Genomic DNA, 25,257 nt, shown 5'->3' with positions numbered 1-25,257 from the left:
CCTACGCCCCGCCCACCGCCGCGCCATAGCCAATCGCAGCGCTCCCTTCTCTCTCTGCCATGCCCTACCCACGCTCATATGACAGATGATCACCTCTTCGGCCAATCGCGACGCCGTTTCTACACCTTAATCCCGCCCCCTAACCCCAGTGTAACCAATCAACGTATGTGTTATACAACAGCACCCCGCCTCGCCGTGAGGCGATGGCGGCGGGGCCTATGAAGCATGACAGAAACTCCGGGCCTTAGCGAAGACCGAGAGGAATTCCCCCTCTGAAACAAAACCGCCACGATTCAGGCAGCGCCCATGCACGGCGCTCTCCGGCCTGCTCCTTCCACCCCGCGCTCAGGGCCGTTTTCCCTTCTCCACCACCAGCTGCGCACCCGCTCCGCTCATCACGGCGGCGGCCTCCTCACATCCGGGTACACATGGGCGTGGCCATGGCCGCTTAGCCCCGCCCCCCGCGGCCATTCCGCGAGTGTGATTGGCGGGCGGCTCCCGGTCCTCTCCCTCTCCCTGGCGGCGGAGGGCGCGCAGCAGCGGCGGTGCGCGGAGCGGCGCGGAGCTGCGGGTGGGGGTCGGGATGAGCGAGCTGCGGCAGCGGCTGTGCGGGGAGCGGGAGCCTGAGCCTGAGGAGAAGGTGGGTAGCGGTGGCGGGGCGAAGCCTTCTGCTGTGGGATGGGGGTGCAGTGGGGCTGGGCCTTGGCTCTGGGGGCTGAGCGGGAGCCCCTGAGGCGGCTGCCGGAGAGCAGAGGCCCAGGCCGGGTGCAGCTCCTCAGGTGCGGTGCGGTTCCTCAGTCGGCGGGGCGCGGCGTTTCGTAGAGCATCCCGGGCTGGAAGGGCCCGCGGGGCTCCTCCTTCAGCAGAAATAGCAGTGGTTTAATGGGATTTAACGGTGGTGGTTTGTTGAGGATCGGCCGTGAAAGGGAAATCTGATGGTTTTCCTGTAGTGTCTCTACTGCTTCGACCCCAAACACAGTGCTCGGGACTTGACATCGCCCAGAGGAGCTGTGGTGTCCCATCCTGGGAGGTGCCCGAGGCTGTGGATGGGGCCCTGAGTGGCCTGAGCTGGTGGGGGGCACCCAACCCACTGCAGGGGGCTCTCAGGTCCCTTCCAGCCCAACCATGTTGTGATTCCGTGGTTCTGTGATCTTTAAGGACCTTTCCAACTCAAACTCACATCGTTCCATGGCTGTGTGATCTTCCAGGACCTCCTCAACCCATTCCATGTTTCTCTGATCTTTAAGTACCCTTCCAACCCAAACCCAAGTCCTGTGATCTTTAAGGGGAGTTCCAACCCAAACCATTTCAACGGTTTTACAACCTTTAAGGACTCTTCCAACCCAAGCCATGCTGTGATCCTCTGCTTTACTCACGTGCCTTACCCAAGTGTAGAGGAACAAGAGGAATAAATAGTCCAAAAGAAGTTTATCTATGCAGATTATAACCTCAGGTTCACAAGTGGGGGGAAAATTAGTTCTTTGCTGTCTTCCAGTTCAGTGCAGGTGTTTTGGGGCAGCCCAGTGCCTGCCTTTAGTAGCACTGTGTTGATACAATTCCTCTGCTGATGTGTAAAGTGTTCAGAGAAGCGTGAAATTGTCATGCAAAACTCTCTTCTTCAATTAAAACATTACATTTAATGCTGCTCAATATTCTATTTAGTGCTGTTTTAAGTGTCAGGTTAACACCTGCTGGGAGCTGTGTTTGAGTAAGCTTGCTGGTTCCAATGTGCTTAGGATGGGTATTGGAATGGAGAGCTCAGACAGCATCAAGAATGGATTTCCTTTGTGTAGATCTGAAGTTTTGCCTTTTTTTTTGTCTTTCATATACAGCTGTCCAACATCCAGATCTCCATAAGACCACTCTTATTTCACTGCTGTGCCCAGAGGAAAACTTAACCTCTAGATAAGTGCATTTGTCTCACTTGGAATTGACTTTGCAGCAGAAAATCTTCAGGGACTTTTATATTCCAGAACTTTAGTGGGAGTTGGAAGGCGTCCCTCAGAAGCCTGCAAGTACCAGTGCTGCTTCACTGGTATGCAAACAAACTCCCTCAGCCAAGCTGCGATCTTGCTTTAGCTGCTTGTGATGTGTTCCTAAGGAAGGTCAGAGGGCTGCTATTTTGAGTGCAATCCTGTTATCTTCAGGCAAATATGCTTTTTAAACACATTGAGCCTCGTAAAGGGCTTCTCTAATATTACCTTGAAGTTGATAACTTGAAGTGTCCTTAGGAGAGAGGGTAATATTTGTGTCATGCTGCTCAGCTTAAATGAGTTGCAAGGGAGGAAAAAAAAGGTGTTTTCAGCTAGTGAAGAGCAGCTCCTCCGAGGTGCTGAGCATGATGGCTCTTAACAATAGCAGGCAGCTGCAGGAGGCAGAGAATTTCCCCCAGCTGTTACAGCAAGCCTGGTAGGAGGTTACCTGGTAACAGCAATACTGTATTAGAAAAACTGTACAGCATTGCACTTCCTATGGCAGTATGCTTCTGTGGTGGGCTTGTCTTCTATGACATCAAACTTGAGTTTTAGAGCTTGGTAATGCCTGGCAGAGGCTGGGAATAATGGATATAAGGCCAACACAGCAGAATTTCATGTGCCTTGTGTGCCCAGTGCTGGTATTGCTGTCAGAAGAGGAGATCCCTGTTTCTGCTTTGTCATTCAGTTGGCATTGCCACAAAAAATAATTCAGCCTTGCATATTGTATTCTACAGAAACCTATCTGCTGAAAAGGACTCTCAGCTTCTTGATAGAAACAAGTGAAAAGGAGATGTAAATGTCAAGGCTGCTTTTAAGGGTAGACTCAGAAAGCTGTGTTTTCAACTCGTTTTCATTTGCTCCGTTTTGTTAGCGGAAAGGAGGAGAGTGGTTTCACTTTCTGGTCCCATAACCCTTGCACAGCGTCACAGCTTTGATGTTGTCCTCCCCTTTGACACAGAGCAATGCATGTGGCTGAAAGTGCTGCTTCAGTTGAGACCATCATACAAGAATGTTTTAAAATCAGTTTTGTAGGGCTGTTGCGCAGCACACAGTCTTTGTCTCAAAGCAAACAAGGCAACATCTGTTTGATGAGTGAACTCCATCTGATCTCTCTAGTTAAAAAAGCAGGGGAACTTGTGCTTGGTGCCCCTTTTTTTTTTGCTCAAACAAATACTGTTAACTGTTGCCACTGATGTTCTTGGGAGATGATTGATACAAGTTCTATTTCTTGTTACTAGACAAACCCCTTTCACTTTGTAGACTCATTCCTTTGCCTGGCAGACCCATGCTTTATGTAAACCTGGAGGTCAAAGCCTTCTCTCCTGTGTTGTGCACATCCCATTAAATCACATTTTTATCTTCCAGTTTCCAGGTTGAATAGCAAAGGTTTGAAAGAAAATTGTTTCACGATGCACGAATGGAGCCCCAAACACTTCTGCTTTTCTAATGGCATTCTAAGATCACTCCTCAGCAGTGACTTGAGAACAGAAGGTTTTCCCATTTCTTTTTTTTTCCCTTTTTTTTTTGCAAGGACATTACAGTGGTGGCTGCCTGAAATCCAGAGAGGATCTCGGACATCTTTCCCATGGAAGGAGCGGAGGGCAGGGCTATTTAGAGGCAGGCTTATCTGGGCTGCAGCTCACACCCTTACGTCACTTGTGGTTGTGTTTACCCACCTCTTTGTCACAGGCAGTCAGTGTCTTGCTGGAAAATGCTGCCTCTTTTCAGAGGGTGGCAGCTGCAAAAGGCAGTCTGTGCAGCACTGATCCATGCAGGTGGATTTCCTGAGCAGCGTTTGGATACTGTGTTCCACCCACAGCAGCCAGGGATGCTCATTTCTTGTAGGAACAGTGAGTGCAAGGAATGTTTTGCTGGCACGAGGCCACAAGGAGCAAGAGGAAAAGGTTTCCATACTTAGGAAGAAGTTCAACGAAGAAGACTTTTGTTCTTTTTTCATAGCTCAACCCAGCAGTGGACTGATGAGGTGACTTCTTATCTGCCTACATCCGTATTGTGTTACGAAAGGCAATGGGCTCTGCTGCCCAAGCCTCGTGATTCTTGCACTTCTAGGCGTTTTGCAAGCTTTCCCTTGTGACCAAAAGTGCTCTGAAGATGCTGAGTGTTGGAATGCCAGTGCTGAGGGTGGAGGGCTGTGTGCTGGGAGGGCTGGAGGAGCTCCGTTTGGCTCAGGATGGGGTGCAGGATGCAGAGAGAAAGTGTTGCAGGAGCCATGAAGGTTCGGACAGCTTCAAATCCCATTATTTCCCAGGTCACAGGAGAGCCCTGAGTTGTTGTGAGTTTGTGATAGCAAAGGCAATGTTCTCAAAAGCACTGAAGCTAAGAAATCACTGCTGTGACACCTCTCTTTGTCACAGTTCACGCTTAAGGGATGTAGAACTGCAAGGTATCCTCAAGACCCACCCCAAAGGCTTGTTTTTTTAAGAGCTCTTAGTATTTTAGACTTGATACTGAGCTTCCCTTTGGCTTCTGCTGAAGCATGAACCTCATTTGTTCTTTGTAGATGACAGCAATGTCAGGTCTGATGTGAGAACATATTTCAGCTTTCCTTGCTGTTTGATACTCAGCTTTATGTGTGCCTGTCAATAGGAGCGCTTTGTTATCTCTTACTGTTAATTGTGGCAGTGAGAAATTGGACTGATTGCATTCCTAATGGAGCTCATTACTCCTAGCTGTTAATTGAAATACCTTCGCCAGCTTCTGGCCTGCCCTGGAGCTGGTGGAACAACTCCAGGCTGCCTTTGATTTCCTTCAGGTGCAATTTCACTTCTTTTTGCTCTCCTCTGAACAGCCCTCTTCCTAGTGATGCCAGAGAAGTTTAACCCCTGGGAAGATGTTTGTCACTTGAAGAATTGGATGAATCCTTCCCATCTGCAAGGAGCTGTGTGCACGCTTGAGCCAGCAGGGAGACTCACAGCACTGAGGTTAAACATTATTACTCAGCCCTTTGGCTGCTTCACAGCTGCCTTCTGGTTCCTATCTTTACCTAAGGGCTAGGTGGTCTATTTCTGGCTGCCTCAGAGGGCCACATTTCCAAAGCTCACCTCTCACTTAGCAGCATTGGGTGAGTTTCTGTTATCTCCAGGCAGGTGGCTGAGCTGTTCTCATAGATGTGGGAACTTCTTCCCGAGCTCCTTCTCAACTGCTCCAGCAGTCTGCCTTCATTCCCTGCTGTGTCTTGGCATAATGGATGGAGCCCGTGGCACACCCATGGCTTTGGATGGATTATTGTGCTGTCTTTGGCTTACAGGTTGAGGTCAGGGCTCAGCACTCAGACAAAGAGGGAAGCTGTGATGAGGTGCTTGTACTTCCCCTCCTGGAGGGGCTGTGTCCTTCCCTAAACAGATCAGCTTCCCTGCCTACTGACTGCATACTGTACATTTAGTATTGAGAAAACCACTCTATCCTCCTGCTGGTTTTTAATGAACAGTGCTGACAGCACATGCAGACAAATCTCTTAGGAAATCACCTTCTGTGAAGGTGCAGTATTTCCATGCAAACCACGACACAAATACACATTTCCTTTCTTAACAGAAAGAGCACTGCCATTTCCCTTTATGTCAACGAGGACACATCTGCAGAAATATGGAGTGAAAACTGATTATCCTGCCTACCAATATAGTTTTTGCACTAAATGTGTTAGTCTGTGTCCCTGCTGGTGATCTCCTTCATGTGAATTTTCTCTGGTTTGTGTTTTCCAGGAGTAGAAAGACCATGATTTCCCTTTAGAACAAGTTGTGTTGCAGCCCTCTTGCATGCTGGTAGCCATGTCTTCAGAAGTCTATTAATTTAAGTTTGTTGGAATGACACTTAAGCAGACTGGACTGAGTCCTTTCTTTGATTATTTCAAAGAAAGCCAGCAGGAGTGATGGATAGAGGATGGATGGAGGAATGGGAACAAGATGGCATCACAGGCAGCAAATTAACTGGAGTGGTAAGATGTTTTTCTGGTTAGGTTTTGGAAAAACATGCTTAACTCTGAAGGAATTGAGGGTCAGAAGCCATCAGCCATTGCAGGCTCTCATTTCGGAGGACAAAAATAGACTTTTCCTGTACTAACCTTCTGATGCAAATAGAGTACATGTTGGTGCAGAGCTGTTTGTTCTCTCTCTCATTTCTCACAGCTCTTCCAAATAACAGATGAAAATGTTTGCGTGCAGACGTGGCTCCAAGGTGGGGCAGAGCTGGTTTCAGACAATGGATCCCAGAGGTGCTTGGGAGATTTTTGTCTTGTTTCTGTCTGTGCAGGGATGGTGAGGGCTGCTGGCTCAATGAATGCCGTGACAGGAGGGAGATGTCACTTAGAGCCAGGAGAACCCGGCACTGAAGCCTCCAAAATATCCCTTCAAGTGTTATAAGGGAGGAGGCAGGTTGTGTTCTTAACAGTAGGAAGTTCTGGGGGAATGCCAGAACTAACAACCTATTTTTGTGCTCTTTTGTGTACAGTAGCTTCTCTAAAGGACACAAAGCCTGCTGCATTTACCTTTCTTGATTTCCTGGAATATACAGAGCCCAGAGTGTGTGCTGAGCTGGGGACCAGGCAGAGGATTAGCCAGATGAGTCACAGGGATGTGCAACTTTACATCAATCATATTTGCTGACACTGAGCTCAGGTTCTTCTGTCAGACAGTTGTTCTGCTAAATGCAAACTATGCGTACCTCTGATCACGTCCCACTGGCAAGCTGAGCATGCTTGTGTTCAAAATAAAATGAGTGGCTTTGGGAACATGAGATGGCAGTGGGTGTTTTCTTAGTTCTTTCAGCCTCTGTGCAAACATTTACCCTTATTGTGATGTTATCTGCTACTGGTCTCAGTGTATAAGCATGCCCTAATTTCTGTGCGTGCTTTCCACTGGAGTATGTTTTTCAGGGGGGATGGGGAAAGGAGTCTTATATCAACATAGATGAAAACTGACCTTCGTTTTGTTTTGTTTTTGGGACAAGATCCAGCAGGCACCAACTTGGTGGGGTATTTTGATGGAGGAACACGAGAAACTTGAATTGCTCTGAGGACAACTGCACAGCGTGAGAAATTCAAGCATGTTCCCCTGGACCTGCCCAGGATGTGAGATGCTTTGTGCCCACTTGGCTGTACTTGGGACCTCGGTCCAAATCAAGCACGGGCACTTGTGTACATCTTCCTTCTGCTGGTAATGGTCTCCAGACTCCTTGTTTCACCCTTCTGGGGTTGTAAACCATTAGAAGAGGATATCCTCTAGTCAGGCAGCAATGGGAGGATGCCTTGCCTTGATGTCACCTTTAGGCTGGAGGTTTTTGGCATCTGCTGTTGGACATGGGCGCTGCTGTGTGGATAAAGCACTGAGAAAGGGGGGGAGAGGGCAGAGCAGGCAGCTTTTCTGGACATGGGACATGAAACCACTTTTGAAAAACACTGAGATTTTCATATCTGAAGCTGTTAGATTTGTATCCGTCAGACAAATTGTGTTGGCCTTGGTCCTCTAAATGTGGATGAGAACAGCAGAAGCATTAATAAAGTTGGTCCCTGTTCTAGCTGTCAATTTGGATGCCTCAAAAAGCAACTTTAGTCTTTTCTTTCATGGTGTATTGGCACTTTCCATCACTGTGTTTTGTTAGCCTGGCAGAAGGTCTAAATAAAGCAGTGCTTTTCTTCAAGGAAGGTGCACAAAGAACAGAATTTCTTCAACTAATTTAATCTACCAGCACTGAATACTGAACTGTATCTCTGTACTGGGCAGAAAACGTTTGGCAGGGAGATAGCTCACTTGTTTCTATGGTAACTGAGATCATGTCACGGATACTTGGGGGGGAAAAAAGTGCTCACAGCTTCTGCTGCAAGAAAACCCTTTGGAAATGTGAGCACAAATTTTGTATCTCTTGCTTATGGGAGTTAAGTTGTTTAAGGGAAGCTAAGACAGCTCACTTCTCCACGATTCTTGTCTTTAGGGTGGTAAAACGTTTGTCCACAAACGTTTTATTCCTGCATTATTTATTCTTCTGTTTCTTAAGGAACTTTTCAGTATTGGAGTTGATGAATTGAATGAGTGCTGGGCTTGTTTGTGGTGCTGGGCAAGCAGATCTGCACCAAAGAGCTCTGTTGAAGGGTCAAGGAGAGAGCACAGTCCAGTGGTCACGGAAGGAGATGTCAGGATGTCTGGGTTAACTCACTCCAAGTCTGTAGGCTTTTGTTTCAGTTGCAGAAATAGGAGAGAACAGCACAGAAGAGGCATCAGGAACGTAGCAGGGAACCATCTATTAGACACAGCTTCCCTGAAGCGCTGGTTGTGCCGGCATTACTGCACACTGTGTTTGCAATCTGTGGCTTAACACAGCCCAGGACCCACTCCTTGCAGTCACAACCTCTTTGTGGAAGCATCAGCCCTGTAATGAACTTAAATTTTCACCAGCAAACCCTTGGTGAGCATCACACAGTGCTGTCCGTGCCAGGTTGCATTCCTGCTCGCTCTGTGGAACGTGTTGCTTTCTGATGAGCAAGGTGGTGGTGGGAGCAGGCTGAGGGTGTTAGCAGGGCAATGGCACAGCTGGATTTAGTAGCCCAGGGCATGGTGCATCACACTCAGCCTTAAACAAGTTATTTAGCACGTCACTCATCTGCTTACAGTGATGGTTGATAGGCTGATGGTTACAATTTGCATAAAAGGCATGAAAACCGTGTCAATTACTGAGTCCTTTCCATAGCCTACATCTGGCACAATGTCCTATATAATCTCAGCACCCTGTTGAGAGGGATCTAAGGAGGGACAGGAGCTGATTTCCTGCACTCCTCAGTTGTTTTCAAAATGGTGGTGTTAAAATGTGTGTTAGCCATTGCTTTGGTGATTACTTCCACCAGGAGAAACGTTTCCTTCCAGCTCCATCAGGCTTGCATTGAGCAAGACTGGCACCAAGAATGAGTTCTACATGTAATGTTGCATCCTAACAGCATCCCTTTGTACTGACAGGCTCTCATCTGCCTTCTTTGTACACTCTGGAAATAAGGTGGCGATGTTTGTTGCAGCTTCGGGTGTTGCATGTTGGTTGCACAACCTCTCCAGTTCCCACTGCTGGAGATGAAGTGGGATGCATGCACTGTCCAGCTGCAACCCAAATATTTCACACTGCAAGGTATGGATTTAGCATTACACCCAAATCAGTGGATCTGATAGTGATGTTTACACCCATTTAGCTGCAATATCAGTGTCTGTACAAGAAATTATCATCTGGGCTATGGCAGAGATCCACTCTGCCCATCCCAACAGCTGCTAGTTGGCTCTTTGCAGCATGCCATTCTTCTGTCCCTTGAGCTATGCAGTTGCTTTTATCTTTCCTATTCTTGGAAGAGAGAGAGACATCCATGCTCTTTGCCTTTCTTTTGGTCCCTGAGCACTCTGTGAAACTTTTGATCCTCTGCACCACAGACAAGGAACAATTTCCCTGCCTTGCACTTAGCCCTGCAATGTTAGTGCTTTGGGAATAAGATGCAGGGATGCTGGCTTGGATCTGCATTCTCATTTCAGCATTTAGTCCTTTTATCCCATTGCCATTGACTTGTGCAATTTGATAAATACTTGGACTGCACTAAAATTCTACTTAAGGTTTTTGATTTTAGCTTGCACAGATAATGGCTGTTACTCTAAGTACCTAAACACTTCCATACTCATTTAAATGGAATCACATTCATTTTTCTTTCCTAGATCCCTATTCCTAAAGGTAACTTAGAAGTCCAGGAGGAGAAACTGAACTAAAGCCAAGCTGTATTTCTTCACCCCCTCACGAGTGCAGGCGGAGGTATTTGTTTTAGCTCTCCTCCTTGTCCTCAACCCATGGGAATGGGAAGGAGCAAGTGCAGAGCCCAGCGAGGAGGAGGCATCATGGGATGTGATGGGTGCAGTGCTGGCTCTTCACATGCCTGCGGAAGCACCATTGTATTTTTAGCTGCCTCCATCTGACAGCACGTAGCTGTCCTCGTCTGTTCTAAGAACCTGGCCTGCAGCCACTGCTACCGTACAGCTGGGAAGCAATTATCCTTTCTTGCCTTAACTAAGGGAAATGCCACTCAAGTCTCACTGTTCCAGTGAACTACAAATACCTTCTCGATTTGGGTACAGTAAACCACTCCCAGTGTTTGTTTTGGTGGGGTCTCTGCTTTCTGACTATAGGGGAGCCCAGAGGGCTGCAGCATTCCAGAAGGATGAAGTTGTGTTGTTTGCAGAGCCCCCAACACTTGGCTTCCTCCTTTTCCCCCTCTTTTTCTGGGAGTTTAAAGTAGCTCTGAAGCCAAATGCCCTGGGCTCCACCTGCTCATTGCTCCCCAGGGATTGGCATTTTCCTTCCTTGCTTCAAGGAGCAGGATGCTGAAATGAGGGGCAAAACATGCCTGTTTGGGTCTGTCCTCTATTCCTGAGCTGGGCTGGAGGAAAAACTGCTAGGGAGAGTGAGGTTGCTTGTAGTCCTTTTTCTACCACTGGTCTTCAGTAACTTCTTGCCTCACCTTTATTTGTTTACCCCCAAATGCAGGACTTTGAGCTGGGCTCTGGAGCAGTAGTACAGGGGGCAGGGACAGCAGGTGCTATCTCTTTCCTCTACGTGTTTCTCCTGTGGCCAGAGAGGATGGCTGGGCCTGGGTGATAAGCTATGTTCTTCCTCTTCAGCTTTCTGAGGATGGGCTTGGTGTTATTTTTAGTGCCCACATATTAAGTTAACACTCAAAGTCTGTCTGGAAGCCTTGAGCCTGTCTACTTGGAGGCCTTTCTTTCTGTCTAATTTGGGCAATGCTGCATTCTTGGAGATCTGCCTGGGGATTGAGAGACCTTGTAAAAATTCCTGCTAACAAGCTCGTGTCCCTCGTGCACTTGCTGTACTTTGAGATGCTTCTCAATCAACTGCAAAGTGTTTTTAACTGTTCAGAGGAAACAGATCCTTTCCTGTAGTCACTGCTGAGGATGCCAGAGAGTAAAGCCTATCGTGGAAATCACCCAAAACATGTAATGTTTGTGTTTTTGGTGACTCTTTTCCTGTCCTCTTCCTCTCCTGTTTGCAGAAGCAGAATGGCAGTAGGTGTTGCATCCTGGGGACTGCTGAGTTTCTTCACTCATAGAATCATGGGATGGGAAGGGACCTTGCAGCTCCCCACCCCTGGTGTGGTCTGGTTGTTCCCACCAGCTCAAGCTTCCCTGGGTTCCATCCAGACTGGCCTTGGGTACCTCCAGGGATGGGGCACCCATAGCTCCTCCTCTGGGCCAAATTCATCGTTGTCACTGTACCTTGTAAAGCTTTTCTCTCTCTTTAAGTTGCAGGAATCAGAATCTGAAAACAAGCTGGATGGAGAGACTGCGTCAGACAGCGAAAGCAAGTCTGAATTTGGGGGATCACCCCCCGTGCCAACATCAGATGACACTCCAGAGGTCCTGAACAGAGCTCTCTCCAACCTGTCCTCAAGGTAGCCCTCACTCAGCATTGTTCTGCTTTGCTGCCAGGGCGTTTGCCATGTGGCTTTCCACGCCCTGGCAATGTGGTGATGGCTGCTGGAAATTCAATGAGCAGCTCCTGGTAGTGCTGCCCTCTCCCTGTCTCACATGCAAACAGGAAGGCGTCCCTGAAGCCACAGGCAGCAGAAAGTGATGGTAACATTAGCAAGGCTAGCAGAGCTCAGTGCTCAGGGCTGCTCTGTGCGGAACCGGGGCAGAGGAGTGCTGCAGGAGGGCAGCATTGCTGCCTCTTGGTCTTGACAGGTGAAGGGAGGCCTTGGTGAGGCTGAAGACATTGTGTTCAGCTTCGATATCACTCTCAGCACACAGCTGTGGTGGCTTTTAACCACTAGTGTGACCTACTTGTATGAGAGTGCGTAGGGAAAAAATGTGCTTATAAGGACAAGATTTGAGAAGATGGGAATATATTCTGCAGGCTGCTTTGGGGCACAGGAAAAAAGCATCTCTGTCAGGTGTTCTCTGAGGATGGGAGATGCTCAAGGCAGGATTTGTTGGACAGTAGCAAGGGTACAACATGCCAAAGCCTGTGCTGCTTCTGGAAAAAAAAACCTGCAGGGTTTGGTAATGATTCCCAGCCTGTCTAAAGTGTGGGAAACTTGCAGCAGAACAGGAACAGACGCCCTGCCCTGCCTTTTTCAGTGTCTTTTGAGGTACTCTGTGCCTGGCTAATATTTTCTACCTTTAGTGTTGTTCAATCTATCCTGCTAAGAACTAAGCTGTAGCCTTGCAGCTGTTGCAGTCAGGCTTTGATCAGTAGAACAAGGTCTCTGCAGCACCAAGAAGAAATCTGGGGTTTCCAGGGCTCAGTTTCCTGCTTTCATGACATGCAGAGAACAGAAGTGCTATCCTGCTTCCTCACTTTGTTTTGGCTTTCTCTAACTTCTTTCCTTCTCTGTGACCTAGATGGAAGAATTGGTGGGTAAGAGGCATCCTCACCCTGGCAATGATCACCTTCTTCTTCATCATCATCTACTTGGGACCCATGGTCTTAATGACAATAGTAAGTGTTCACAGCAGTAGGGGAGAAAGTTGCTGGGGCTGACAGCTCAGAGCCTCCTATTTTGGAATGTTTTTTTCCATTTTTGAGGAAGGAGGTGTTTCAACGTGTTACATCTTGCTCCTGTCTCTTTGTGCAGGTGATGTGTGTCCAGATCAAATGTTTCCATGAGATTATCACTATTGGCTATAATGTGTATCACTCGTATGACCTGCCCTGGTTCAGGACACTCAGCTGGTGAGTAGGGAGACTACTGCTCTCCCAGTGCTTGTGTGCAGCTTCACCTCATTGCAGACAGGTAACACCACACCAGAGACCATGGGATAGCTGTGTGTTGACCAGTGTAATATGTTAGCAGCTCTTGTAAGGGAAAAGCTTACTCTAGATCGTGATCTATTTTAATAGAACTTGTGCTGATAAAGTTTATCCCAATGTTTGTGAAGCATGGATGTTTGAGTCCCATGATTTGTGCAAGGGACAGCACTGACAGTCACCACTAAGATACAGACATGGTTGCTGGGATGGGTGTTTGTAGGTCATTGTGAAGCAGAGCTGAACACTGAGGCATAACTGTGCTGAGCAGCTCTGGCTGCCAGAGAGAGGCTGGGGAGAGAGCAGCAGTGCTTTTAGGGTGTATGGGTGGTGCTTTTAGCATGCAGGAGTTCACAGAGGCCTGTTGAGGAGTGCCACCTAAAGGCAGGCAGTCCTTGTGCATCAGAAGGCCAAAGCCAAAACCATACAACGGTAATATCCATTGCGGAGTGGAGCTGAGTTATGCTGCCACTAGTTTATTTCTCACTGTTTAGAAATGTCACCTTCATTTAAAGTTCTGCCTGTCACTTGCAGGTTGATGGCTCTTAGCAGTGTATAAAAGCAACGTAAAGACTTTGGAAATGCAGAGCCACTTTCAGTGTTTCTCTAGGAGCCTTTTAGGGTACTGCTAACAAGCATCTGCCTTCTCCACAGGTACTTCTTACTCTGTGTTAACTACTTTTTCTATGGTGAGACTGTGACAGATTATTTCTTCACCCTGGTTCAGAGGGAGGAGCCCCTGCGAATCCTCAGCAAATACCACCGCTTCATTTCTTTCGCCCTCTACTTAACAGGTAGAGACCACATTTTCTGTTTTCAAACCTGTCTGAGCTGGAAGTCTGAAATCTCCTTGAGCTACTCTTACCCTGAGATTGTATACAATTCAATATCTGTAGCAAATTATTTCTGTTCTTAGTGACGTTGTAACTTGACCACAAGGTGACAAATCCCTTAAATGAGGCTCTGTAGAAGAGGACTCCATAAACAATATGAGACAGTTAGGTTTGATGTTTAACTATACAAGTATAATGTGAAGGCAACATTATTTTGTGACTTCCAGATAGCAATGCTGTACTGAACATTAAAACCTAAGGAGCTATGCACTGTGCTGTCTGAAGGGGTTGGGTGGGGGGGAATATTTACTGTTGAAGGAGTGTTTCCTCCATTCACTCTTTTTCTGTCTCTCACCAGGTTTCTGCATGTTTGTCTTGAGCCTGGTGAAGAAGCACTATCGCCTCCAGTTCTACATGGTATGGTTAAACAGGGGCTGGCTGCCTCCAGTTGGAGGCAGAATGATGAATAGTATAGGCTGCTTGGAAATGTTATGTAGATAAATACATGCTTCTGTGCTGGCTGTGTGCTGTAATGCTGCCCCAAAGGAAAGTTACTGTGAGCAGACTGTAGATTTGGGGAGATAATCTGACAAAATTTCCCTCCAGTCGTGAATTCTCTCTGCACTGGAGAATGCTCTTAAGAAACTTCCTGCAAGCTGAGGTGACTGCAGAAGGCTATTTCACTCTTGTGTTGAGGGTTGTTTGCCACCAGGGTTGACTGGCTATGTTCCCCTTTTCCCAGCTGTCAAAGACATTGCTCCTTTTGACCATCAGTGTGATTAGTTTTGCTTTCCAGTTTCATCAGCACACAGAAATACAGCTTGGGTATCCTTCAGCCTTTTGCTTCTCAGCTAGTCAGAAGGCTGAGTGAGATGTATGGGAGAGGAAAGGGCTAAAGAGCACTTGGTCTGGCAGAAGTCTACCCAATGAAGGTCAGCTCTGGGCTTGAGCTGAAGAATATGCCATAAATCACTAGGGGTGGCTGTTCCCTGTTCCTCATGCCTCTTGGTGTTTCTCATGGTGAAGGTGCATGCTAGCACATGTGCATGAGCTGTTCTCAGTCTGAGAGGTAGCTAACAGCATCTGATTTCTGCCAGCGGTGCGTGTGAGTGGTGTCTCAAGGCAGGCTGGACTGCATGCTGTCTTCTCTTCCAGTTTGGATGGACCCATGTGACGTTGCTAATTGTTGTTACCCAGTCCCACCTCATCATTCACAACCTGTTTGAAGGAATGATATGGTGAGTTGCTGTGTGTTCTGAGTTGCTTTGATTTCTGCAGCCTCGTATAGATTATCACAGAATCATGGAATGATTTGGGTTGGAAGGGACCCTTAAAGATCATCTAGTTCCAACCCCTCTGCTGTGGGCAGGGACATCTTTCCCTAGATTAGGTTGCTTAAAATGCTGTCCAAACGCTCGAATGCTTCCAATGACAAAGCACCCATAAATTCTCTGGGCAGCCTGTTCTGATGTCTCACCATCCTCATGTAAAATATTTCTTCCATACATCCAGTTTAAATCTGCCCTTTTTCAGTTTAAAAACGTTGCCCCTTGTGCCGTCACTACAAACCCTGGTAAAAAGCTTTTCCCCATCTTTCTTATAAGTCCCCTTTATATACTATTAGGCCATAATAAGGTCTTCCTGGAACCTTCTTACCATGTATTGAGCTAAAAACTTTTATTATTATTATTTTTCTGAACAAATGACCAAGGACAAAGTGCTTCCTGTTCACAATAGAAAAACAAAATATTGAGCAGTTCCTCAGGTACTTAGGACTTGCTTTGTGCAGAGAGCTGTATTAAAGCATCTGCAAATTGCGGTGCAGGGACATCTCAGGCAGTGCTAGGCCCATTTAATTGCCTTCTTGTCCACCCATATCTTGCAAATGGACAGGAGAGTGCTGCTCAGCACTTGATTTTGGGCAGCACTGCCAGCATAATGTTAAAAGCATCAGTGTGAAAGAAAGGAGATTGCAACCTGCTGCCTTCCCCAGCTTACTCCAGCTGCTGTGCAGAGGGGAAGCCCTTTTCAGGATAGGGCTCTCAGTCTCCATCTTCCCCAGACCAGCAGTGCCAGGAACTAATTCTGACTGCTATGAAGATTGCATGTTCCTGTGTGCTCCTTAGCCAGCTCAGAGTGCTTTGTGAGCAGCCTGCTTAGAGCTGAAGTGCAGCCTTTCTGGGGGGAAAAGAAGGCAGCTACCTAACAGCATGCCACATGTGACAAAAGAAAATGTGCTTAAAACAATCTGTTCTGGGTACACAACATGCTCTGTAGTCCAGAGCACTGGAGTAACCTTTGAGATTGTCCTGAGAGCTTCAAGTCATTGCTCCTAACGTGTGAGATTGCATTGGATAGGGGGGTATTCATGTGATAGTCCTGCAAAAATGTTTTAAGAAGCAGCTGCCTGCTTAGTTAAGCCTTGGAGTTATCTGATTTGACACTTCAAATGGTTTTGCTCTTCCCCCATGCAGGTTCATTGTCCCAATTTCCTGTGTGATCTGCAATGACATCATGGCATATATGTTTGGCTTCTTCTTTGGCCGCACCCCACTAATCAAGGTTCGTAATTCTTTGGTGAACAAAAGATGCATTTTAGCTTCTTCAGATCTTAATCCTGTGTTCCATGATCTCCAGTTTTGTGGCTTTTCAGAGGTCTGAAGCAAGCCTCTAAATGAAGCCTGCTGCGTGCCCCAGTCTGTGTTGCAGCGAGCATAGGTGCACAGTTAGTAACGATCCCCTTCTTTCTCTCCCTCTGGCAGCTGTCCCCAAAGAAGACCTGGGAGGGTTTTATTGGAGGGTTTTTTGCCACCGTTTTGTTTGGGTTACTGGTAAGTAGCAATCGTGCTGCTTATTCCTTTGGCTTCCCTATGTAAGGTGACGGAGTTTTGGCTAAAAAGTGCACACAAACTTTAAGCTCTACTGGCTCTTCTCAGAAAATTTACCTTTTTCCTACTGACCTGGATTTGAACTAGTCTTTGGTTCTGTTTTACACTGTGTGGAGATCCTGCTGATGGAGCAGGACACTGCAGGAGGTTTTTAGTCCCCATCAGACCCTGTGACACATTCATTTCTTCAGTTATCCTTGAACATTCTCTCTTGTACCTTGAAGGGGAGAGACTACAGCATTTCCACAGATGCTCTACATGGGTCCAGCCAAAGCATCTGGGCCTGCTGTTGAATATATGCCTATTTCAAAGGCTGTGTGGGGAACTCTGTGCTCTTGGAATATTACCTGGTTTTGTGTCGATCTGTGTGTGTGGTTGCATCCATCTGCTCAGCCAAATAGTGCAACCTGTCTCAATTTGTTTCTAAAGGGCTCTGTTCACTGCTTGCTGAACAGATGCAATTACTAAACAGAAATGCTTACTCTGCCTTCAACCAATTACTGTTCTCAGGAAAGTAATCTTCTTAGTGAAGCTGGCAGTGTAGGTCTCTCCTCACCATGTCTCCTTGAGTGGCCTTTTCCCTTAAGAGCACCTCTGCCTCATTGCTCAGGATGATGTTAATCATGATTTTTCTTACTGCATCTTTATTTCTCTCCTTTTGAAGCTGTCCTATGTGATGTCTGGGTACCGGTGCTTCACTTGTCCAGTGGAGTTCAACAATGACACCAACAGCTTCACAGTGGACTGTGAGCCATCAGAGCTGTTCCAGCTACAGGAGTACAACATCCCCTTGGTGCTGCAGTCTGTGGTGGGCTGGGTAGGGCTCTCTCTATTTATTGAGGCCGTATTTATTGTGATTAGAACATGAGAAAAAGAGATAAGGGCTTTATTTTGGTGGTATTCAAAGGAACATGACAAGGGATAGTGGTACATCCAGAAAAAGGGGGGAATTCAGTGGTGCTCCATTTGGACTGAAGATTCAATGCAACTGTTCCAAGTCTGGTGGGACATGAACCCATTTGAAAAGCAGCTGGCCTAGAGCATGGTTAAGAGAGAAGAATGGGCAAGAAGTGAGCAGTGTTATTCCAGGTGGAAATCCTCCTGTGACATGTTGTGTTTTTTTTTTTTTCCCCTTGCAGAAGACAGTCCGGATGTATCCCTTCCAAATCCACAGCATTGCATTGTCTACTTTTGCCTCCCTTATTGGGCCATTTGGAGGCTTCTTTGCTAGTGGATTTAAGAGAGCCTTCAAAATTAAGGTGAGGATACACACTGTCATTTGCAGTAGATAATGTAAAGACTGAACAGTAACTGCCCCTCTGAACAGTCTCTCCGAGGAGACAAGTTGGGAGCTTTGGGAAGGGAGAGAATGTTTGTTCAGTAACAAATAGAACAGCGGGGCATGATTCAGTTTGGTGGGGTTTTTCTTTTTCAGTTTTATTAAATGGATGTGGGGAGAGACCTTAAAGTTTCAACTGCAATATTCTAGACAGTGCTTTCGTGCAGAACTGGAGGTAGATGAATAAACCATCATGACTCAGCCAGGATATTTTGCAGTCTGAGGCTTGCCTTGATGTCTTGCAGGCTGGTTTTAGATACAAACAGTCTCTGTGCAGCTAAGATAAAGGCAGGGCACATTTGCAAGGGATAAACATTGGCCTTCCTTGACCTCTGAGTGACGGATCTGAGTTAAGCCTTGATGTTCTCAGGCACTGTTGGCCTTCATAAAGGAGAAACTTTTAGAACCAGAGGAGAGATCAAGCAGAATTTCTTCTTAGTCAAACTTTTGCCTTCTGGGAAGAATTAGAGAAGGGGTAGGAGCGTGGCACATAGGTATACTTAAGTAAATACAGGTAATGGACATCTGGAACTTTAATGTAATCCTTTCTGCTTTGCACAGGACTTTGCCAACACAATTCCAGGGCATGGAGGTATCATGGATCGCTTTGACTGTCAGTATCTGATGGCTACCTTTGTGAACGTGTACATTGCAAGCTTTATCAGGTATTTATTATTGCTTTTCAGTGAAGTCTGGGGACCTACTCAAACCCAAGTGACATGCAGTACAGGTTTGCAATATGAGACAGTAGATATTCCTGTGAGATAAATGTCTAAAAGTACAAGACAAGGAAAGAGAAGGAATAGGAGCTTGAAAAGGGAAGCATCTTCCAAAACAGTCACGTAGAGCTGGAAACACAATCAGTTTCCTAAGGTCTGTTACTCCAGTCCTCTTGCATGTCCCTTCTGCATTCCTGTGAATCTTGAGCAGGGTTTCCCCTGACCTGATCAAGCAGCAAAATTTTAGTTCTGTTGCAGTATGCAGATGTTCAAGAATAGAAGAAAGCCCACAGATGCACAGAAGCTGTACAGGAGATGAGGAACTGAATTTACATGAGTGTTTTTATTCTAGAGGGGGAGCATCTGTCAATAGCACAAAATCCAAGGCTCTGTTGAAACAGATTAGGTTTGGTTGTTGGGTTTGTTTACAGCTCAGCATGCTGTCCCTTTTGAATCCGTTTCCCCATCTCCAAATTGGATTCCCTGGATAAAACTGCTGAATGATTAGGCATTTGGGTTCCCAGAGCACTGGGACTCACTGGTAACGATGCTTTTGTGTTTCAGAGGTCCTAACCCAAGCAAACTGATCCAGCAGTTCTTAACCTTGAGGCCAGACCAGCAGCTGCACATCTTCAACACGCTAAAAGCACACCTGCTTGACAAGGGTGTGTTAGTTGGCTCAGAGGATGCATAGACAGCCATGTGATTTGGAACAGGACTGAAAACAGACAAGCCTCCCCACGGAAATTCCTGGCTTGCCTGATTTAAGACAATAACAAGGCCTCATTTCACTGTAACTTTTCTTCCTTTCTTGGTAAATGTTTGCATTTGTGTTGTTTTTTTTGTTTTTTTGTTTTTTTTAATATATAATATATTTATATAGCTTTGGTTCAAATGAGCAAATCTGAGTTTGTAGCTGGGAAGGACTGAAGACTTGGAAGGAGTTGGGTGAAGTAAGAAGGTACAACTGTCCTTGTGGTCAGTTCCCAATCACTGATGCAGATGTGGGCAGAGCTGAGCTTTTCCTGTGAGTGCTTTTATGCAGGGAATACACACTGTAGTGTCCATACAGTCAGCTCTGCCAGCGGGGAAGATGAAGCCATACAGCTCCCCTGGGTGCTGTGCCAGGCTGTGTTTGTGATGGCAGCTCTGGAGACCTTAATTTTCTCCAGTGGTGACTGTGAATGTTCATTTTCCTAGAAGGTCACATACACACATGCCTACGTGCAGCCCCTTGGAGATTCTGCACAGCAAGCACAAGGCTCAATTAGTTGGAAGAGGACCTTCTACTAATCCAGCAATAGTTCCTCTGCCCAGTCGGGCATGTGTCTCTATTGTCACTTGCTGTTTCTGCCAGTGCTTCCCACATTCTCCTCTTCTAGCTGATATTTTGGCTAATAAGATCTTTTTTAACCTATGAAATTGGAAATTAAGTGGAGGGTAAGGAATTAAGAAGCTGGGAGCTGCTGGTGGGAATGTGGGAGGTTCGGGTTGCTTCAAAACTACATTGAGTAAAAAGGTTTTAAAGAACATCTAAGTTTCATCGAGTAAATCCTGCCAAGTAAAAACAACCTTGTAAATAACTTAGTTCCTATTTCCTCACTGAAATACCCTTTAGGAAACATCAAACCATGCTTTTTCTTTTTTTTTCCCCCCCATTTCTTGATGGTTGGAAATCCTACGCTGGGATATTTTCCCTACCTTGGAGAGCAGTTTCCAACTTGGTTTTGTTTCTGAAACGTGCACATTGGGGCTCCAGCACCACACAGGTGCTGTCAGCTGGGTATTTCACTTTTCTTTCAGGGATCATGGCTGTCAGCTGTTTGTTACTTGAGTTCTACATGTTGTGCTGCTGAGTTTTACTACGGTCTGTGTTGCATTTCAGTCTGGGTTCATTTACCTGCAGGCTTCTGTCCTGCTTCGCTTCCTAAATCTCATCATCAATATGTTGCACTTAAGAGTTGGAGGTTTTATCGATCTATTTTCTTTTATTTTGTCGTATGTTTTAATTATTTTAAGGAGCCCTAAAGATTGTAAAACTTATTTTCTCTTTTTGTGACCAGATAGTGAGAATAGCCCCGACTTATTCTGGATCTTATGCAATGTTCTGATGGAGAAGATGACTGATTTTTCTCATAATTTGTGCACAAGAGAGAGAAACTTTTCCTTATTTTAACCCAGGGAGCAAGTGTCAGGGAAAGATAATACAGAAGTACATTGTTGTTCTCAAATGATTGCTGTCATAAACCTTATACACAGACACTCCCCCCACACGGAGACTTGTACATGCTGCAAACCAGCAAAGCATCAGCAGGAAGTAAAACACCTGCAGCTGTTTCATGCTCCAGATTCTGATTCTGCTCTTGCTTTTGCTCATCCTCAAAGAGTGGACAGGAGAGCACGAGCGTGCTTGTGTAAATCCCAATCTCTCTCTTATTTCTGTACAACTCTGTGTTGTAAATTCTGCTTCATCTCCCTAAACAGGAGCCGTGGGGCAGAAGTGTGTGCCCATTGCACTGCAAATACAGGTGTTGGTCAGGTGCATGCACTGTGGAGAAGGAAGGACTATTTCCCCAGCAGTGCTGGCAAAGCTGCCATCTTCTGGCAAGGCTCAGGGCTGCCGTATGGGATCAGCTCAGGATTGTGTTTCGTTAACACCAACAGCATGAATGCTTTCCCAGATCAGTTGTGGAGCCTGATCTTATTCAGCCTGAATCAGGCAGGGATTCATTTTTTGTCAACTTGGAGGATGTTCCAAGCCCTGCGTTAGAAAAGCAGAGGGAAGACTTTAAAATGCTTCCATCTTGCTTTGCACAGAGAAGATATTTGGGCTGCATTTTGCTATGATTTATCTGAATTTAGGTAGGCCAGGTGAGGGCTCTTGAACTGGGAATAGATGTGGAAGCAACAGGGTGTTGTGTAGTCCCTAAAAGCAGCTTTCCCTGTGGTCAGAGAAGCTGGTGCTCTCCTGGATTCTCACTGCCTGATGGTAACACCTATTAAAATCCCTTATACTGTGCTGTTGGGGCCGAAGTCTGTCCTCAGAAGAAGCTACAGTGTTGATAGATATAACAAAAGTGTACTGCTCTTTATAACCATGCATTTTTCATACAGGTCTCTAGTCTTCTGATCATCTTGCTATAAACCTTCCGTCCTTCTTTAGTTGTAATTAGTGGGGCAAAAAAAACCCAAACCTTTGTGCATGCTTTTGATTTGAAGTAGCATTTGGGCCTTCCTCGTGGTGCAGTGCTGCATGTGGACACTGGAGGGCAAAGCAGCCGCATTGATGGCTGTGTTGTGCTCGGAGAGAAGCAGCACTGATGCGTGTGGGTGGCTTTCTGCTGAGCTTGCAGCTTTGTTCTTCCTTCCTCCCCAGCAGTGCAAAGGAGGAGCATAAAGCTACATGGAAATGGTGCATTCAAGTTTAGTTATAACTGAATGGGGCTGTTGCATGCATTTGGGAAATGGAGGAGGAAATAAGGGAGGTGGAGGGTGGTTAGATGATCTGCAGGCTGGTCTGGCTGCATGATAGTGGTGAGCAAAGCAATTGTGGCTGGGAAACCCACTTGGTTTCTGCACCACTGGTGGGAGTGCAGGGGATGGTTCTGGTGTAGGGGATAGTACTGTCCAGCTCCTAGTGACAGCATTGCTGTTTTAGGGCAGGACTTTGTGGGGTTGCCCCACCACTTCTGCCTGGGAATGGCTTTAGTTTGCTGATGATGTTTCAAGTTAGATTTAGCTTTTCAGTTCCTTCAGCCAACAGCAGGGTTAGCTGCACCAAATGTTCATACAGGGATGTGCAGCAGCACACACTGCAGCTCTTCTCACTGCTTTAAGCCTTGCAGGAGCTTAGCCTTGCTGCCAGGACTGTAATTTTGGAGGCCACATAGACACTGGGGATGTCTGGGTGAGGCAGTGCATGATCCTCACGTGGTTTTCCAGCTGCAGGACTCAAGCTTGGGCATTGCAGTTTTGCTCTCTGGGCTCCATAGCTGGAGCTGTTCCTCCTCTTGGGCAGCAAAGCAGCAAGTGTGAACTCCAAGCATCCATGGTGGTTATCTAGTGAAGAGGATCAGAACAATGCTCTGCAGCATTGATGGGCTGTGTGGTTGAGCACTGGGTGAGTTCGGGTGGGAATTTGCTTCTCTGAGCCTGGCTGTAGGCTGAATGAGTTTGCAGCTTGGCTGCATTCTCAGTGTAACCCGCAGTGAAATATTGACACCTAGTTGTGGTGTGAGGTGTTATATCCTGTACCCACCTCTGTGTGCTATTTAGGTCTTAGAGGTGATGGGCTCAGGGGCTTGCTGACGCTGACCTGGAGGGGTCTTTATGTGGCTCACAAAGCTGCAAATCCCACAGCATCAGCCAGCACTTGGTGCCAGGTTGGGGACTGCCCGTGTCAGAGATGTCCAGGTGCTTTCTGATGGCGATGCATGTCCCCCATCCCTCCTCCTTCCTCCTCCTCTTCCTCCTCTGACCTATAGGAGGAAGGCAGAGCCCTGTGGAACCATCCCTACACCCCATCCAGACCTCTCTGCCTCACAGAAAGCATCGTGTGAAGGCTCCCGTGGTTCTGCCCTCTGTACCCATCCCCAGCTGCATTCTGTGCTCCCGTAGTGGTTGTATGCTCCTATTCTCCAGACCTGACCTGGGCTTTCCTCCATCTGCTTCTTTCTCTGTGCATCGTTCTTTCAGTTCATGTTTTAGCTACCCATGTAGAGTTGCCTTTCTTTGACAGGATGTCCGAATGTGATATATTGTATATTTTAAAGTATTTACCCTATTTATATACTATATGTTACTGTTAAATAAATATAAGTTCCATTATCTATAGTGGTGTTTTATTCAGCTCTGCTAAGGGAGGTCCTGCTCTGCTCAAAACAGGCTGATCTGCTTCTGCAATAGCTTTCCTATTCCCCATTTCTTGCTCTCCTTCCCAGCTTGCTGTGAGGTGGGAGCTGCCATCAGATCACAGCCCCATCCCATAAAGGCTAAAGGAAGCACTGCCATGTGCTGCACATCCCCTCGTTTTGCCCTAAGGCTTTGACTGGGAATGCTGGAATTCCACTTAGCATCAATTATTGCTTCATTTCAGCCATCTCTATTGAGTCGTTTGGGTTGGGAGGGCAGAATCTTTATGTGTACCCTGGTAAAACACCCTATTTTTAGCTCTGCTGTTATTTGGTCTGTTGTTTGACTTATCAACTAACTTAAACCATGCCATCAGCAGCTTGCTTCCTGTCACACTGTTTGCATATTCTGAGACAAATTTGTTCTCCAGCAACACCAAAATATGTCCTTTCTCTCTAGCAAACCTGCAAACTCGACTCTAAAGCCCCAAATCTTGCCCTATGATACATCTTCTGTGAAGGATCTGCATGGATAGAAAGGAATTTGCTGAACAGCCCCATGCAATATTCATATGGAACAACTGCACGTGTTAACGAGAGGTCTTGAAAGATCCCTCGGTATTAAATCTCTTGGAAAATAGGCTAAAATCTCCCTTCTCTTGCATGTTAACAGGATTTCATTGAACTGAGCAGCCCAAAGTGGCAATTCCCATTGCACATCCTGGTGCTCCATACCCACAGGGATGGAAAGCCTGAATCCAGAGCTGTCTGTGCTGTGAGCAGCTCTCATGCAACCTATTTCTGATGCTCCCAACACATCCTAAGGAGAGGAAAAAAAAAAAAGAAAGAGAGAAACAAACAAAACCAAATCCTGCTGATGTGCATTCCCAAAGCATGTTGGTACCTGATGGGACCTGGCAGCAGGATGGCTCCGTGTGTGTTTGTGAGCTGCTCTCAGGCACGCAGCATTGGGCTGAATAGCACAGGGTTTGGGTTGAAGCACTTGCTGTGCTGTTTCCTTTCCGGAGGGGAGGGAGGTGCAGTGTAGCATCCTGTTCACACCAGGCTTTTGTAAAGCAAACAGATTGAAAAGAGGAGAAAAAAAAAAAGAAAAAACAATCAAAGCTCACAACTCCCTTAAGCTCCCATTGCTTTCTACAGATAATATTAAGAGGAGGAAAAAACGATGCTCTACATTTAGGGCTTTCTGGGTACAGCAGAAGCTGAGCTGCCTCCAGCTGCAAATGCATTTCTCGGAGTTCAGCCCAAATTTGCCTGATCTGGCTGTGAAATCCAGGCTCCATCTCCTTTCTCAAGGCTGAATCCCTCTTGGGTTGAGGCTGTGATGGTGGCTGTGTGCAGCTCAGTGCACCCCGGGTGTGCCGATGGGGGTGTGACAGCACAGAACTGATGGCTGCATCCTCTTTCTCCCCATGCTGCTTGTTCTGCTTCTCCTTGGGGCGACTTCCCCCTCTTACAGAGCCCCATACAGGAGGCTGCAGCCCCCCGTTGTCCCCTTCTGCCTTTCCCCAAGCAGCAGCTCCATTGTGCAGGTGCCGCTATTGCAAACCAGGTGCAAAAACCCTAAACCACCTTTGAGTCATAGAATCACAGCGTGGTTGGGTTGGAAGGGACCTTACAGCCCACCCAGCCCCACCTCCTACTGTGGGCTGATTGCCCTCCCACCAGCTCAGCCTGCCCAGGGCCCCATCCGCTTTCCATGGGGTACCTCTATGGGAATGACCCTTTTGTCACCTGGGGATGCATTCAGACGTTGAAGGACACCATCCTGCAGCTGTGGTTGCTTTGCTTTGCTGCCGAGCAGTGCGTTTCCCAAAACCCTGCGCTGGGCTTTGCT

General features: G+C 46.8%; 1 protein-coding gene and 1 long non-coding RNA gene across 10 annotated transcripts; one reads left to right on the top strand and one right to left on the bottom strand.

The window, feature by feature from the left end:
• The first annotated feature begins 527 nt into the window (after positions 1-527).
• On the top strand, positions 528-23,376 carry CDS2 (CDP-diacylglycerol synthase (phosphatidate cytidylyltransferase) 2). 9 transcript variants are annotated; one of them, XM_046903396.1, is made up of 16 exons: positions 528-640; positions 5,696-5,928; positions 6,939-7,144; positions 8,936-9,761; positions 11,264-11,412; positions 12,365-12,461; positions 12,598-12,695; positions 13,425-13,564; positions 13,962-14,020; positions 14,759-14,841; positions 16,078-16,165; positions 16,366-16,434; positions 17,156-17,308; positions 17,631-17,750; positions 18,392-18,495; positions 19,114-23,376. In XM_046903396.1, the coding sequence occupies exons 6-16, from the start codon at positions 12,405-12,407 to the stop codon at positions 19,241-19,243; spliced, it is 1,101 nt and encodes a 366-aa protein (XP_046759352.1). In that variant the 5' UTR covers positions 528-640; positions 5,696-5,928; positions 6,939-7,144; positions 8,936-9,761; positions 11,264-11,412; positions 12,365-12,404; the 3' UTR covers positions 19,244-23,376. The 9 variants fall into 9 exon arrangements, with proteins under 9 accessions (XP_046759352.1, XP_046759351.1, XP_046759353.1 ...); XM_046903395.1 differs by having other exon boundaries at positions 6,939-9,098; positions 9,668-9,761; XM_046903397.1 differs by lacking the exon at positions 6,939-7,144 and having other exon boundaries at positions 9,668-9,761.
• On the bottom strand, positions 16,301-25,227 carry LOC107054953. Its single transcript, XR_001469837.4, has 3 exons — positions 25,155-25,227; positions 24,304-24,465; positions 16,301-17,526 (listed from the first exon to the last, which is right to left on the bottom strand). It is a non-coding gene; the product is annotated as an uncharacterized LOC107054953 (long non-coding RNA).
• Between the last annotated feature and the right edge of the window lie 30 nt (positions 25,228-25,257).

The sequence above is a fragment of the Gallus gallus genome, chromosome 22, assembly GCF_016699485.2.
Source record: "Gallus gallus isolate bGalGal1 chromosome 22, bGalGal1.mat.broiler.GRCg7b, whole genome shotgun sequence".
Classification (NCBI taxonomy): Eukaryota; Metazoa; Chordata; class Aves; order Galliformes; family Phasianidae; genus Gallus; species Gallus gallus.
This window is presented reverse-complemented; position numbering and strand designations above follow the sequence as displayed.

Coding starts and splice junctions, on each gene's coding strand:
- CDS2 (XM_046903391.1), top strand. CDS start 5,863: ATGGATAGAGGATGGATGGAGGAATGGGAACAAGATGGCATCACAGGC. Junction 14,021..14,758: donor ATCGCCTCCAGTTCTACATG/GTATGGTTAAAC, acceptor CTTCTCTTCCAG/TTTGGATGGACCCATGTGAC. Junction 18,496..19,113: donor TACATTGCAAGCTTTATCAG/GTATTTATTATT, acceptor TTTGTGTTTCAG/AGGTCCTAACCCAAGCAAAC.